This window comes from Strigops habroptila, chromosome 1, assembly GCF_004027225.2.
Source record: "Strigops habroptila isolate Jane chromosome 1, bStrHab1.2.pri, whole genome shotgun sequence".
NCBI classification, from domain to species: domain Eukaryota; kingdom Metazoa; phylum Chordata; class Aves; order Psittaciformes; family Psittacidae; genus Strigops; species Strigops habroptila.
The window spans coordinates 22,250,901-22,267,977 of record NC_044277.2 but is presented as its reverse complement, the minus strand read 5'-3'; the positions used below and the strand labels follow the sequence as shown (position 1 = coordinate 22,267,977).

Sequence of the window (17,077 nt, the reverse complement as noted above, 5' to 3'; positions counted from 1 at the left end):
AAGCTATAACTAGGCATAATATCATAAAATTTTGAACTGAAAATAAAAAAATATTGTTTAGCTGACAGAAAACAGTATAAAACTGTATAAAACCGTAACACAGGCCCCCAGGGAAAGTGATGGAAGTACCTTTGATTCAGACATGTTAAGCTAGTCTGGAAAAAGCATTCAGTAGCACATCTACTTTAGTAGGGATACAGAAAAGATCATTTAGTAAGTAATCTTAATCTCTCATTTTTCAGATTAATAGTAGTTTGGACAAGAACTTCCTTACTAAATAAAAATAATACAGTGGTACAGAAGAAAATAAAACATTGGATTCATTATTTAGTTCCTAATTTACTTTAAGAGGTCCTCTATATGTACTCGTACTCAAATTACCATGTCAATACATGCCAAGTATAAGCTCAGAAACATTAGGAAGAATAAATCATTGTTCCAATCATTTTGAGTTGAATGGATATCACCAATGGACTTGTGTGGTTTTGTAACTTGATGTTTTCTTTAAGTTAGGTGCTCATTTAAACATAAAGGGAAAGTGAAATTCAAGCTTATCTGAAACAAAATTTTTGAAAGGCCACAGAAAACCAGTCTATGTAAGTCACCTTTTATACCCTTTACAAGAAAGCCATCTATTCACAGTATTTTGGGACCTATCTGCTTTTGATTTGAAGGAGAAAAATAACTTGTACAATTCTTTCCCAACACCTTAGAGTCAGCATTTCCAGATTGTTTAGGAAATCCCAAAGAGCTAAGGTCACAGATCTATGATCCTCAAGTAGTAGCATACTCAGTTACAACATGTCTTTGGAGAAATTCTGCCTGCCCACAAACTAACAGCAGAAGCAAGTTTTCCTCATATACAAGGTGTCTTCAAGGTAACCCTGTCTACCCACAATTTAGTGCCAGGTGCAAACTACTGACTAAAGAAGTGGTATTATGAACACAAGTTGTAAACTACAACTTATATAACACAGGTAAGCCAAGGTAACGTCATGCTGAATTAGAGGCAGAAACCTGATATTTACAAAGAGCAGGGATGACAGGGTCGAAGGAGGTCAATACAAATTCTCCAAGAGGCAAAGCTAGAGACAGGCAGATATCTAACAGAGATAAGAAAGCTTAAGTAGTTGATAAATACAAATTACTGGCTAGAAAATCTAACTAAATCAAAATTAAGTTCACATATCTTCAGAGTTCATATCAGAACAGGTGATAAATCACACTTGACAGAGAATCTATTGGCAATGTATAGCTGACACAACGGGTGTTTCCTGTGCAACCTGTGATATGTTACATCTGAGATTAATTGAATACAAATTCTTTGATCTATCCATTCATTTATTAACTGTTATTAGAGTGTCATGCTCAATGTTTATAGCAAAGGGAAAGGAGGAAGGAAGAGATGGTATAAGGTGAATCTGTTTGTGTACAAGCACAGGGAAGCAATTAAAAAAAACCAAAAAACCACCCCAAAAAAAGCATTTAAAACAAGAGTTGCAAATGCTATCATTAGTCTTACATGAACGTGTGGAATAGTTTTTGACTCAGCTTCTTACTTGTGTAGTTATCAGATGACTGGAATTTTACACCTATTGCAACAGAAACAAAGCAGCAGCTCAAAAAAGCCCCCTTCTATCTAATTTTAAGAGCCACCTTCTTTCTATTCTTTCTTTTTTTATACTGTATGGATATCCAAAGAACTTCAGTTTTACCCAAAATGCCAGTAACTGCTGAAATAAGAGAACGTGAATGTCTCCTATAGTCATATTATCATATAAAAGTATAACTCAAATATACCACCAACTATTTACCTCCACAAATCTGTTTCACTAATACAGTTACAATTAAAATTGTATTGCCATGGAGAATATAACCACAGTCCAGGCTTTCTCCTCATTCCGACTGCTGCTGCTGAAGTTTTTCCCTTCATCTTTGTCCCAGAATGCATTACTACTGAGAAGAAAAAAGAAAAAAACAACCCCCAACCCAGTTCTTCTAAATGCCCAGATAGGAAATCAAAACCATAAACCTGGCAGTGAGAGAGAACAAGTACTACAGTTTCCAGTGTTACCAGAAGACTTGCAGCCTCATGATGGTTTCATTATTTTCATTTTCTTGCAATAGTGTGCGAAGTTAACAATCCCAAAACTTAAACGAGTGGTTATTGTGTAAAGAACCACACATTTAGATGTAGGAATCTTCAAGTAGAAGTTTCTTCTAAACTTATGTTTTGTTCTCCCTTAATTCTGCTTATTTCATTAAGCTAGTGGATGTTAAAATATACTTCCTGAAATTCTCTGTTTAATTCCCAAAGGGCTTTTTTATTTTTTATAAATAAGAATATACACCATCACCTAAAATAAGTTATTGAGCAATAACTAGAATGCCTTTGAAATGCACTGCTCTATGCACAATCCCAGAAAAACCTTTTTTTTTTGTTTGCAATATTCATAGGCATATATACTCAAGGCTATGCAGTGAAGATTGCGGCTAGTAAATGTACACCCTTGGTTCCTCACATCCAGAATTCCAAGTAACTTTTAATGGGACTTCAGGTAGAGTTAGGAATTGTCCTGCGTTCAGCTGTAGCAGTTATTTTTCTCCTTCTTCGTAGCTGGTGCAGTGCTGTGTTTTCAACTTTAGGCTGAGAACAATGCTGATAACACACCAATGTTTTTAGTTGTTGCTAAGTAATGTTTACCCCAATCAAGGACTTTGCAGTCTCTCATGCTCTGCCAATGAGGAGGGACATAGGAAGCCAGGAGGAAGCAGAGACAGGACACCTGACCCAAACTAGCCAAATGGGTGTTCCATACCACAGCACATCATGCCCAGTACATAAACGGGGCAGTTACCCGGAGGGCCAGATTGCTGCCTGGGTTGACAAGTGGTGAGCAATTGTATTGTGCATCACTTGTGTTTATTGTTTTCTTTTCCTTTTCCCCTTTCAGTTTTATATTCTCTCCCCTTGTTATTTCCCTTATCATTATTATTAGTGGTGGTAGCAGTAGTAGTTTTGTATTATACCTTATAGAATCATAGAACAGTTAGGGCTGGAAAGGGACTTAAGATCACCTAGTTCCAACACCCCTGCCATGGGCAGGGACACCTTAGTTACCAGACCCTTCCTATCTCAACCCGTGGGATTTACATTCTTTTGATTCTCCTCCCCGTCCCTCTGGGAGTGGAGGGGGGAGGGAATAAGGCAGGGAGTGAGTGAGCGGCTGCGTGGTTCTGAGTTACCAGCTGGGCTTAAAACACGACAGGAATATACGCATGAATTTAACTTCTTGAAGAAGTTCCATTATGAGCTGAACCTACAGGTTGACTAATGAAGAAATGTAAAGCTTTGAAGAAAATCATGACCGAAGAACCACCCTCAAGAGCAGCATCATGCCCAGAAGCCCTCCGTGATGGTACCATGCTTACAAAAAGCATGTATAAAATTTATCAGGATAAATCCACAAGTCTCACGGATAGACACATTTCTCCTATCTCAAAGCACACTTGTGTTCATGTGGATGCACATGAACCACATCGCTAGCTCTCCTGCAGTAGATCCTGATCCAGCATGCTATTTTCACTCACTACACCATTTCCTTGTGGGGAAATCTTATGTATACAGGCATTTTGGTCACCCATTTGAAAAGCTGAACAATGTTCTAAAACTTCTGGTCCAAATTTTAAAGAATTAAAATAATTTAAAGTATCTAGTGTCTCAGTCCTGGATGTGTGTGACTTCAGTACGAACACAGGCAGGCTGATTTCCTGGCTTGAATCAACCTCTGCAGGAACCACATGAAGTACAACCTTTCGTAGTTTTTTCCAACTTAAAGAAAGCCAATATGACTCAAGATATATTTTGACTAGAAATGACCACTTTCACTAAAAGAAATAGAAAAATGAAGACGCGAACATGTAGCCATAAGCTCATAGAGATGATCCCAAAGGGAATGTAAAAACAACATTAAAGTCTCAATAAAAACCTGGTTCATTAGATCAACCAGAAAACTCCTATTAAGCTCTTGGGAAATTTCACTGGAGAATGTCATACAAACAGTTCCAGGAGAGAGGTGCACTCCTAAAGAGTGCCTGAAGAACTGCTAGTTTTATTTTCAGAAAATGATCCAGAACAACATGGAGGAAACCTCTCCCTCAAACCATAGAGGATGAGTACAAAGCTGGCCACCACCCACAGACACTGGTCTACCTGGCTGTGTATGTACATATAGTGACCTTCCTAACACTTTTTGATAAGGATGCTCTCAGAGGATCACTGTAGGATCAGGAGACTTTCAACAATCTGGGCTAAGGCTTCAGGAGTCAGTGCAACGCACGTCCTGTGACAGCAAGCCTGAAATCCCAAACCTAACTGTTATCAGAGAGTTGGAAGAGATTCTACAATAAAAACTGCCTTCACAAAGTTAGGGAAAACTTATATCTTTTGACTATCATAACTTACTGAGTATTGTTAGTAAAAATAAGTTGTAAGAAAGAGACAAGTAAAATGACTGTGTCTAATGGATTAAAGAGGTACCCAAATGGGACCCTGTGGATAAATCAGGCCAAGGCATTTATTCACTTAATCAAAAATATTTCTTATTTGTGATCAGGAAAAACAGGCCTGCTGAAGCATCTCAGGTCCCAGAAAACTAGCTTGATTATCTTCCTGAAGCCTACTCACCCACAATTTTCCAGTCTCCATTACCAATATTGTCCAGGATCTCAAGACATAATCAATATGAATCTGATACTAGATATATCAATCCCATATATCATCATCTTTCCTGCAGAGCATCAAGATCTCATGCATCCTTGTTTATTCACACAAATTATCATCCTGGTATGTTCTTGGTGTTCTTGACATATAGAGGCTTAGGTTGTTTCTAACACCAATTGCCACCATGGAGTACAAGGTGGGATAGGTGAGGTGGAATCCATTTCTTCAACCACAACTGCCCTTTGGGGTGTATCTGTACAAAGCATGTGCCTGCCTGATGAACTTCACCAGCTGTAAGACTTAAACATTCACTACTATACTTACTCTCCAATCATCTAGCTGTTGCAAAATACCAAGAAGGCTCCAATCCAGCTCTGATTCGTATCACAATTCTGAGGACAGCTAGTCACTCCAGCAAAAAGTTAAAAAGTGCATTCAGGCCACCCTGAAGCCCTTGTCACTGCAGACAAGGCTGCCTTCTGAGAAGTCCCAGAGAAAGCTGCTGACTTTAATGAGTAAGAATTTGGAAGCAGAACTTCTGTACATGTGATTCGGGGCAATTTGAGGACAGCTCTGTAAAAAGAAATGGAAAAGCAGCTAGACTGATTCTCTGTCTCTGGCAAGTGTGAGCAGTTACGTAGAAACTCACTGAAGTGATCTTAACTGTAGGACAGATGGTATTTGTGCTTTAGATTGCTGAGGGGGAACCAAACCTGGCACTCTTTCCAATAAAGTAAGCATCTCCAATGGTGCTTCTTAGTTACTGAGCTATGGCTGTACAACAGAAGTGCTCTATTGGGAAAAGATAAAGGAGAGCTGATATAGATCAAGAAAACTTATCCTGATGTCTAGGATAGAGATGAACTTCTAGCTATAGAAAGAAGACTCCTGAAATGAGTCGTACCAGGTGTGGTGTGTTAACCTTGACTAACAGCCAAATGCCCACCCAGCTGCTCACTCACTCCACCTCCTTAGCAGGACAGGGGGAGAAAATAGGATGAGAAGCTCATGCCTCAAGATAAAGACAAGGAGATTGCTTACCAATTACCATCATGGACAAAACATACTCAACATGGGGAAAATTTAATTTATTGCCAGTAAAAATAGGTTTGGGTAATGAGAAACAAAAGAAAAACATTAAAGGAACACCTTGCCTCCTCTCTTTCCCTGACTCAAATTCACTCCTTCACTGAAGACTCTTCTACCCACCCCCACTCCCTGCTCACAGCAACAAAGAGGGATAGAAGAGTGCACAGTTTTGGTTAGTCCCCAACAGTTCCTTGCTGCCACTCCTTTCACCTCATAGTTTTCACCACATCATAGAACGGTTTGGGTTGGAAGGGACCTTTAAAGATCATCTATTCCAACTTGCTTTTTAAAAGCATTTTAAGGCTAGTTCCACTTCTCATGGAAACAGAAAAAACTGATACTTGATCTCTCAACTCTTAATCACCTAATCAGTCCCTCATCTCATCTCACAGTATCACATCTACTGCACAATTCCGTAGCACATGCAGTATTATATGAAGGCTAGGTTGGACTGACTCTCTGTCACAATGACTGGTGTTCAAAGCCACCTGTGTCTTGTTCAGAGAAACACCTCTGCGGGATCAGCTCATAATAATTCTATCCGATGAACAGGAGAAAGACTAAGTCAGTCTTCCTTCCTTTCCTTCCATCTGGGCTCCCAGCCATCTATCCCCCTCCTTTTGATTTCCTCCCTCTACAAGTCAGCACATGTATTCTAACAATTGAAGACGCTGTGTACCAATGGTTTACAATTCAGTTTTGAAACCTCACCAATGTTGTACAGCAGAGGGCTATTCTGCTTGCATGGATTAAATGTTGCTTTTCTACTTCCTTTTCCTTTTAAAATGGATATGAAACTACATTCTATAATTCTATGTATAAAACACTTTGGAAGAACGTGAAGTGGAATACTTGAAAGACATTTGGGAAGAATATCTTATAACTCCTTAAGAAACCTTAATTTTGCTTTTTTCCTAATATACTTAACACATTCTTTAATTATACGACTGTGAGTTAAAACTCAGTTAAAGTATGGGCCCCTAATGGGTCAAGTGATCATAAACACATCACCTCTTAACTTTTAAGCATTTGATTTCAGCACCTGAACAGGTTTAACACTTCTCTGCACTTAGCGAAATTAGGTGAGAATCCCTCACAATTATCACATCATTTTTTCCAGAGATAACCAATAAAATAAACATCACAGATGAACATTCACCTTCATATTTGGTCTTTGGTCTTACAATCTGCTTGTTAGAGAGAGAATCATAGAATAGAATCATAGAATAGTAAGGGTTGGAAAGGACCTTAAGATTATCTAGTTCCAACCCCCCTGCCATGGGCAGGGACACCTTGCCCTAAACCATGTGGCCCAAGGCTCTGTCCAACCTGGCCTTGAACACCGCCAGGGATGGAGCATCCACAACCTGCCTGGGCAACCCATTCCAGTGCCTCACCACCCTCACTGTAAAGAACTTCTTCCTTATATCTATATCTAAACTTCACCTGTTTAAGTTTTAAGCCATTACCCCTTGTCCTACCACTACAGTCCCTAAGGAAGAGTCCCTCCCCAGCACCCTTATAGACCCCCTTCAGATACTGGAAGACTGCTATGAGGTCTCCATGCAGCCTTCTCTTCTCCAGGCTGAACAGCCCCAACTCTCTCAGCCTGTCTTCATACGGGAGGTGCTCCAGCCCTCTTATCATCCTCGTGGCCCTCCTCTGGACTTGCCCCAACAGCTCCACATCCTTTTTATGTTGAGCACACCAGAACTGTACGCAGTACTCCAAGTGAGGTCTCACAAAAGCAGAGTAGAGGGGCAGGATCACCTCCATTGACCTGCTGGTCACGCTTCTTTTGATGCAGCCTAGGATACAGTTGGCTTTCAACCATGGAGGAAGGCTTTCAAAATCCATAGCTCAACATGAACAAATACAAAATAATGCTAACAAATTTAGAAAGGAAGGAAGGCCAAGGAAGGCCAAAGGCAGCTAGCTAGTGTGTTCTTTCTTACAGCTCCTACTGAGTAAAGCAGAGGCTCCAGTATTACTATTAACTAAGGCGCTTGTCTGGGCTCCCCAACTACTCCTGTGAATCCAACATGCAGTTATGATGATGCCTTCTCAAAATTTGTGCCTGGCAAGAATGTACTTTCCTTTCAGACATGGATTACAACCACTCTTCTCACTCTGTAATAAAAAAACTGCACTAAACTGAAAATTGGATTACAGTAGAATCTACTAACCAAAACTTTCTACTAACCAAATATTTCTGTCAGCATGCTATACTGTTGTCCACTTACTGAGTAACAGTTTTCCCAATAAGCACAGTACACTCCAGATGCCAGGTGAAGTTCACTGCACTGATTTTCAAATTAAAGCTGTAAAATAGTTTCTTGAACTGGCCATCTGCAAAACCCCATATGTTATAATGGCAACTGCCAGCAGCACAGGCATTTAGATAGTAATTCACTGATTAAAACTGTCAGGCTATTTTTCAATGAAGGCATCTCAGCTCTGGAATTAATCTCTTCCTAATCCATGGTAAAACATCTTATGTTTGCTGACTTCCATAACATGCGATATGGAACTGCAGAACAAAATGATCATGGTGTATGGTAACAGGATAGTTTGAGGACCATAGATTATGGCAACTGTTGTTCTTTGGAGGTCCTCTGTTTTGTGAAGCTGCAATAAAACTGAGAAGATGAACAAACGAATATTAGGAAACTGCTGCATTAGGATTTAGGTAATATGTTTTCTGAAGTATCTGTGTTAATTGTAGGGTAGTGTAGGTATCTGTCAAAAAGGTGGGTGCAGGGAACACAGCTTGGTGCTGGAAGTGATGCAGCCCCTCCACACGCACATGACTGCTGAACCTCTGAAACTTTGCAGTGCTTGGTCCTTGCCAAGCTGCTGTTGCCATAGCAACAGCTCTTTAAAACATGGAAAACAGGTCAGGTAGTTTCAAACTAACCACTGTTTCCAATGTCACTGTTTTCTCCTGTAGTTTTGAATTAGCCCACCTCTGAGATGATCAGTGGGCTGTTGCCATAGAGCCATCAGCCAGCAGAGAAGAGAAAACAAGGCTCTTGAGTTTCACAGGCTGTGGGGATGCTTAAGTAACACGGAGTTTGGCCTCCCTCCACCTACCACTCTTTCCCCCAGATCCTTCAGAAATTCTCTTCAGAGGCATCAGCTCCTTTCCAGCTCTTTTTCTCTGCAAATATCTTTTACTCTGAAAATTGTTTGGGATTTACATTTTTTGTTTAGTTTGTGGGGGTTTTTTTGTTTATTTGGGTTGGTTTTTGGTTGTTTTTTTTTTTTTTTTTACTAAAAGGGTACTGCACAATTTGGGAGTTAAATCCTGGTAACTGCTGAGTGTGAAAAGTGCATTATTTGGCCATAACGTCATTCCTCCAACAGGCTCTAAGTTACAGCACAACTCAAAACATGCTAGCAGTTGTCAGAGAAGTTGATGTAGGGAAAAACATCTACTGTAACCCAGGTCTCTTTGAAACCCATGACAAGTTAAACAGCTCAAGAGACAACAAATGAAACAGCCAAGCATGTACACAGCAAGCTGCGCTATGATCAACACACTCCTACCAATTCCTCCTCTGATTCTCTGAAGTAGCATTGAAGGTGGGCTGCACACAGGTGCTCACATCTCACTGAATCATTAGTCACAGACAAGATCCCAAAGGAGAAGCATCAGTTTAATTTTTCAGTTTAATGCCTTCACTACTTTAATTGAATTTGTGTGAATGTAGGCTTACATACATCGGTCTCTTTATCTTGACTCATAGTGGTATTCTATTAGTTAATGGAAACTTTTTAGAAAAACAGAAATAGCAATGAAATTTTAAATTTGCAAAAGCAAAATAAAAAGCCTGTTCCACCCTACTCACACACATCACAAGCACCATGGAAATATCACACTGCTATCTCTCTAAACATTATTAGGATAATAGTTCTCATCTTCAGATGATTATCCATCTCTGCAGAGTGCCCGGTTTTGTGTGTGTGATTGCATTTAGACCACATCACTATAACTAATGGCAATCTTAAAGTAATGATTTGCTTGAACCAAAAATAAATGACCATTCTGGGAAAGTGACAATCCAGTTGATGCTGCAGAGAAACAAAACCCAACACAAAACCAAGAACAAACAAAAACACAACATACCACACAAACAAATGTTTCCACTAGAAGGACATGAAGAACTACCTTAAAAAAATATAAGCACCTGCTCCAGGTTCTAGTGGGACCAACGCCCAAGGAACATCCAGTAAGAAAGCCTCCTCTTCCATTCACATCCCTCTTAAAGTAACTCTCTATATCAAAAAGCACAATCTTCAAGAGGACACAATGAAATGAGAGATAGCAATTTTTGGATAGCTTGTTTTTACTAAGAGATCTTTTTGGATCTAGACAAGTTTTTGGGGTGATGTGGAAGAATATTTTTTTCTCCATTCTTACTTGAAAGAACAATATTCAAATTTTAAACCCAACTAAATACCTAAATACATAGGGCTGTAGTGACACCACAAGGGAAAAAAAAATGTCAAACGTTTTTAGAACATTCCACCTAATTCACATCTACAAGCACTACAGCATGCTCATGCAGTATTATGTAGTCAAGGCTGCACAGTTTGCAAAGTTCCTGCTTCTCAGCCGAGGACCTAACCTTGTCCATGACTCTAGTGCGCTGCAATAAAGTAAGTAAAATTCTTCAAAATGGTTTAAGCTAACTTTAGTCCTCACTATGGCACACTAAAAATTGTCAGGGAAATGCAGTCAGGGTTCTCAGCTGAGCCCTATCGGCTTTCTGAAATAGCTATAACTATGCTACTGTACCATCAGAGCTTTCCTACAGAGTAATTTTGTCCTGGTACATCTTATTTAGGTTAAGAAATTAAGTTTTCTGACTAGCATTCTTATATCTGTCCAACTCCTACTGTCAACACAAACATAAATGTAAGCAATACAAGATCTTTAAGCAGATGCTAAATAACTGTTAATTCTTGAGGTATTTCTTTCCTAGGAACTAGGCATACTTGCCCTAAACCAAGGAATACTAAGAAAAATAGTCTAAGCTCTGAGATTTCTATCCCTAACCCTAAATACAGTTTCACGTTTAGACACACAAATGAAATTGGTTTCTTTAATAATCTGAGCAGCTGAAAACATTGTCACCAGTGGGAGCTTCGCACTGACTTTAGCAAGTATGAGATTAACCCTTCTATAGAGAGTTTGACAATAGCTGCAGGTTTATATATTGGGCTTGCATAGCTTTATTTTTAAATTGTTACTCATATGGCACCTTACAATAGTTATAAAAACTTGCCAGATTAATTTAGTGGTTTTGTTGGGTTCGTCATTGTAGTACCCCTGTCTTGGGTGATTTTACATATGTTTTGTTACTTTCTTAGGTACTGGTGCTATCCATGAGGCACACTTATCCAGACACAAATAATAACAATGAATGAAAGAAAAATAAGAATCAAGTCTCCAAAAGGTTAGCTTACAGACTGACACTGCATACATTTCTATAAAAAGCCTCACCTTTTTCACCAAAAATGACTAGTGCATAGCAATGCTACAACCCCAAATAATCAAAATAATTCTAATGTATACATTTCTCACATTACTAAAATACAAGTAAATGAAAATGATAAGTGCATTCTTATACAAACAGGTTTTGCTTTCAAGTTTCATAGGAGTTCCCTTTTATCTCTGAGTTATGCAAGTTATAAGAAGAAATAAAACTTACATGTAAAGAAAAATATTCTGCTCAATCCCTGGTTTGGTAAATGTTTTTTAAGTCCCATCTAATCAGATATCTGAAGATATTAATTCCAAATAACACAGAACTCCAAGTATTAAGAGCCCTCCGTTTGAAGTCAATGCCTTAATGCAGAAGTCTTTCTTCAAACCCTACAAGTTATTTGCAAACAAAAACCACACAGAAATTTCTGTTCGTCATAAAGCTCAATAATATTAAATGTCAGCCATTTATTTTCCAGCATTTTGTTTATGAAATATTTTAACATCTATGCTTAATATACAGTCTACACATGGCACTTATTGGCTGCTGATCAAAACAAGGCACAGAAATCTAATACAAGCTTTTTGATTATTGAGAGTTAGCCACACAGACACTGAACTAATCCAATTTTTTTTTCTGTTAAATTGCTAGAATCCCATCCGACAAGTGCTCATGTTCCTATTTGAATCCATAAAAATAAAGGAAAAAAAAGGGGGGGGAGAAAGAGGAGAGAATGTAGAAAAAGCTAAACTGGAAAAAACCCCCCATCCTGTGTTCCTTACCAAACCACATAATGAGGAAATCCTCTTCAAAACTAAGGAGTTACAAAAATTAACTTAAAACAGTCTTGCAAAATTCCAGTCGCCCACTCTCCTGAGGCAAGTTTTATTTTTACTTCTTTTCATTATCATTAATCATCACAGCAAAGAGTAGAACAACAGATTTTGTCTCTTGGTGGTAAATTTGTATAATACTGTCATAGAGATCATTTCAAAGAATTCTGCTGGAACCCTGAAGTAGAACACGCACCCTTTGGTGTCAGCACTCAGTTTGCGGATCAGACATTACACACAAAGGTGTGGTACGCTGTCTTGACACTAACAGTGATTCATGCAACGTGGAAACTATTTGGATTAAATATCTCCCCTCCCCCCCTTTTTTTTTCTATAAGAGAAAACAGAAGAAAGACCTGAAACTGAACTGGTTTGATGGACAAAAAAGGATCATCTAAAACTTGTCCATCCACAACTGTTTTTTCCCAGTATTTCAAAGCTCTTTCTAGGCTAAGTGTAATAGCTTACTTAGCTATTACACAATGATCTCAAAGAGGTATATTAGTACAGACAACTGGTTACTAAGGTAACAAGATGTTACTTTAAACCAGCAGCGCTGCCACAGCTCATCAGCTTCACTTACTTCTTTTCTTTGTTCTCCTTAAACTATGCACAAATTACAGACTTGCTGTATAACTGAATATATACACTAGAGCTACACTTCAGTCTCTCCATTCCAGCTAATGAGAAAAAAAGGGGGGGCGAGGGGTGTTAGATGATGCAAGCATTTAAACTCTATTTAAACTCTTTGGAGTGAAGTAGTTTCATTCTTAACTCTATACTAAGAATTTGAAAGTTGGCTGAAATACAAGTTTTAAAGTGTCTTCTCACTAGAAACTATTTTGTAATTAAAAAAATACACTGCACATTGAAACTATTTGACATGATAAAATAAGATCGCAGAGATACTTTAAACTTTCGAGACAGAAAACATGGTTAAGTTTTATTGACCAAATCTTGGCTGAAATTTTCCAGAGGCAGACTCATGTTTGGAAATAACAGTTGACTGCTAATTGTGAAAAATCGTCAAGGTTACCCAAGGTCTAGCTCCTCCAAAATACTGATGCTCCTAATAAACAAATTAAGTATGTCACTATTTTTGAAAGCTTGAGATTTTAAGATCTATGTGTTCTCAACGTATTTTATGATTACAAACATCAGCCGCCAGCAGTAGCTTAAAAAGCCATAGGAAATAAAGCCATCAGAAACATTTACAGGAGGGGGTCACCTACAACAATCCTCTGCTCCAAGCAGGATCAACTCCACCAAAACCATTCCTGATGTGTTTATCTAACCAGGTCTTCAACACTCACAGTAATGGCAACTTCTGCATCCCTCTGAGGCAATCTGCTGTCGTGCGTTGTTATCCTATTAGACATTCTTCTTACTATCCAACTTCAAATAAATTGCTGCAATTCCAGCCCAAGTTCTTGTCTTATCTTCAGAGTGCATGCCAATCATAAGTGAAAAAAAAATCCTTAATTGTGTTTTTTACATGTAAGAATGTAAAGAGCTTTTTGGCCTAGGAAGGGTGTTTTCTGTGCTCCTTTAGGATACAGAATTCATATAATCTTTGTCAGACAGCACAATTCACCTTTCAAAACTGCAGAAGTACAGCCTTGGCACTTTGGCACACATGACTCAGCGATCAGAGTAACAGCTTTAAAATAATCCTACAATTTGAGATAAACAGAAAGGATTGGTTCGGTTTACAGCCTAAACAATTTAGTTATATAAACAACCAAATTACTAGGGTTGATTTTCAATTATTTATATGCTAATAGGGGAAGGGATATGTTCAAAAGAAAAAGGATCCTATATTCAGTACCAATTGGAGAAACACTCTGTTCAGGTAATGTATTCCCCCATTCTCTGCAGGAAAAATAATTCTCCTTTTGTGGTCAGAATATACAAACAGAATTTAGTTCAATCAGTCAGTATTTGACTAAGAGTTAAAAAAAAAAAAAAAAAAAAAGTGTAATAGGTTCATCCATTCTCTCTCCCTAATGGAAAAAACAAAACAAAACAAAAACAAAACAACCCCAAACAACCAATATTATATTTTTAGCTTGTATGTCAGGGTGGCACAATCTCCTCTACTGCCTGCCTAACAGCTGCATCATAGGTCCAACAAACCACAGCCATGACCTGCAAACCATCTGCAGTGGACTCCTGATACAAGTATCTCTCCCACTGAATTACCCCCACACCTTTCATTTTTTTAAATATCGACTGAATGCACAAGAAGCTTCTGTAACAGCAGCCTGTTAATAAGAGGTAAAGAAAACCTCCACTACTGAGGTTCACATCGTCCTCACAAAACGAGCTAGATAAAGCATATTATTGTCATTATATTCATCTTATAGTCTCTCCTCTGTCAGCCACGTCTGAACTGAAATGAATGAAATTCTGCATGCAGACTGTCAACGCCAATAATGCTTGTGTTTATCTCATATGCTTACGGCCCATGCAAACCCAGAAACCCAAGTTTCATATCTGCTTAGTTAAGAAAACAGTCTTCCTGTCAGCATCTGGAAAGGCTTCATGATACTCAAGCAACTAATTAAAACCAAAGCAAAATGAATATATGTTAATACTTCATTTAAAATTTCCAAATTACTTAGAGCAGAATCTGAAATGATTGAAAATAGATTAAATACTTGCATTCCCATTAATTATAAAGAAGACTGTACCAAACAAACTCATCTGCTGCCTAAATAAAATCAGAGTAAACCCAGCCAAGGTTTTGGACAAAAAAGCATTTCCAATGAAGCTAACTCAGCCTGACTTTATTACCGAAGTTTTAATTAAATTCTATATGGTCTTCAGTCATTTTCTGGTACGTACTTTCTTACTGAATCAATTGTCACATTATACATTTGGAACACTAACTGAAGTGCTCAGTATCTGCAATACTATTATTTCATTATTATTATATTCTCATGTATTTGTTCTGTTTGAAACCCAGAGAAATATTCTGCCTAGGGTAACAGATGGCTTTTTAAATTTTTGTTGCTATTCCAGAATCTTTAAGTCACCCAAAATGCATCTACTTAAACATGATACTGCAGTTACTGCAAAACATGATCTACATGTTCACTGTTTAATATTTAACAATCTGGATACCATTCCTGTTTGGAAATAATTCTACTAAAGACAGAAATCATTGCCCTAGCATTTCTATAAAAAATAGATTTGCCTTTTTACAATTTATCATGTCATGACAAAAAGTAAATGACATTTAAAATTAAATAATACATTCAATCAGTGCAAATGAAGTTCAGCAACTCATTGAGTAATGTTAATTACACAGGTTATCATCAATTACATATCATTTCACTGCAGTTCTTGTAAATCCTTTGTTAACATCGTGTCCCACACTAACACACATTCGTAAGGGGCAGAAAAAATTGCAAAGCAATTTTACATCTTAATGATTTTACATCTTAATGAGATGTAAAATGTCATGATACAGTAAAAACATAAGCAGTAGGTTATTTAACAACACAGACACATTGTACCTCAATCTAGAAAGCCAAGATTTACTTGCTTATCTCTACATGATAAAAATTTTGGGCACTTCTTGCTTATTAAAAGTTCACCTTTTTTGGTGAAAACTATCTTCTATAATGCCCATAAAAATATGATAAACGCTACACAAAATATCACAAAATCTTCAATGGTGAAAGACAAAAAGAAATTTGAGCACGTGACTTCAACACCATGCAGTTACACTGCTCATTTAATACACAGCTCTCTCCAGCATGTACATGTCTCATGGAAAACATTCCCCACAGAAGGAACAAAGCTATCGTAACAGCAACACTGTCATATGAATGCATAATATCTATAAAAAGCCAACTCTTCTTAAAAGGACTGATCACTTAGATGGTTGAAACAAAACACATCATTTGCCTTTATTTGGCACTCTGATCCAAGCTGCTGAAGGGTGAGTGAAGACTGAAAGTTGGCCCATTAAACAGTTAAGCCTCATTATGAAAAGCTGCTTATATCATGCATCATTAACATTTCTATGAATAGCACATCCATCCACTGTATAGCTTTACTGCATTTTTACTTATTCAAGGACATTATGCCGCTTTTAATCACAATGAGTAATATCTTGTTAATTAGGCTTACTGGCATCGAGGTTTGCTGTGAATAAAACTATCACTTAATCCTAAGAAAAACTGACAAAATTAGGGTTAAAAACATTGCTTTGATTTTGCCATCTGCTGCATGCCCCTCAAAAATAATAAAAATGTGTAAAGAATTGCCTATAATCTGAGAGAATTCATTTAAAATGAAAATCCCTAATGATCCTTCAGTGTGAAACAGAGATACTGAAAGTTTAATATAAAAGCTGACATTTGAATAAACATTAGTTTGATTTTTATTTTTTTTTTTTAATAAGATTTATAACCAATCAGAGCTTCAACATTTCCATTTCAAAGACTGAAGTGGAAAAAAAACCCCTAACCAAAACATTTATAAATCCTTCCTCTGAAATACATTTCCCTAAGATTCACTGATATCAAAGACCCACACTTCTGGTTTTCAGAATTTACCATGAGACAACAAAAACAAACAATAAAATAACTGCAAGCAAAGATCAGGGAAAGAAAAAAAAAAAGCAACCCTATACAAATTCCTTGTCGCAGCAAATTAAAAATAAAGGACAAAATAGTGTGAGACAACTCCTATGCATGAAAACTAGCACCTTAATCCTGAAGCTTACATAACAGGATAAATTTGGAATAATGTAACATTCAAGGTGACTACAGTACCAGAATTAAGTCTAGTTAAAAGTTCTTCGCAATATACCTGATTCAATACAATGTACAACTTGAAGGTCTGCAGTGGCAATTTTTTCTCATCAGTTCATGGAACACTGCACCAATAACCAGCACAGATCATGGAACCGAAGGTCCACGAGACCA

The 17,077-nt window shown here is 37.7% G+C and overlaps 1 protein-coding gene across 2 annotated transcripts in view; it reads right to left on the bottom strand.

Annotated features, from left to right (window-relative positions):
* STK3 (serine/threonine kinase 3) overlaps positions 1-17,077 on the bottom strand; it is a 124,210-nt gene that overhangs the window by 27,542 nt on the left and 79,591 nt on the right. The window contains exon 11 of one of the 2 annotated variants that reach the window (XM_030511399.1): positions 1,920-1,956. The exons of the other annotated variant lie outside the window; for it this stretch is intronic. Within the exon in view, the coding sequence (XP_030367259.1) occupies positions 1,954-1,956 (3 nt within the window). The 3' untranslated portion in view covers positions 1,920-1,953. Of the gene's footprint in view, positions 1-1,919; positions 1,957-17,077 lie in introns of those variants that run through there. 2 annotated transcript variants of the gene reach the window in all.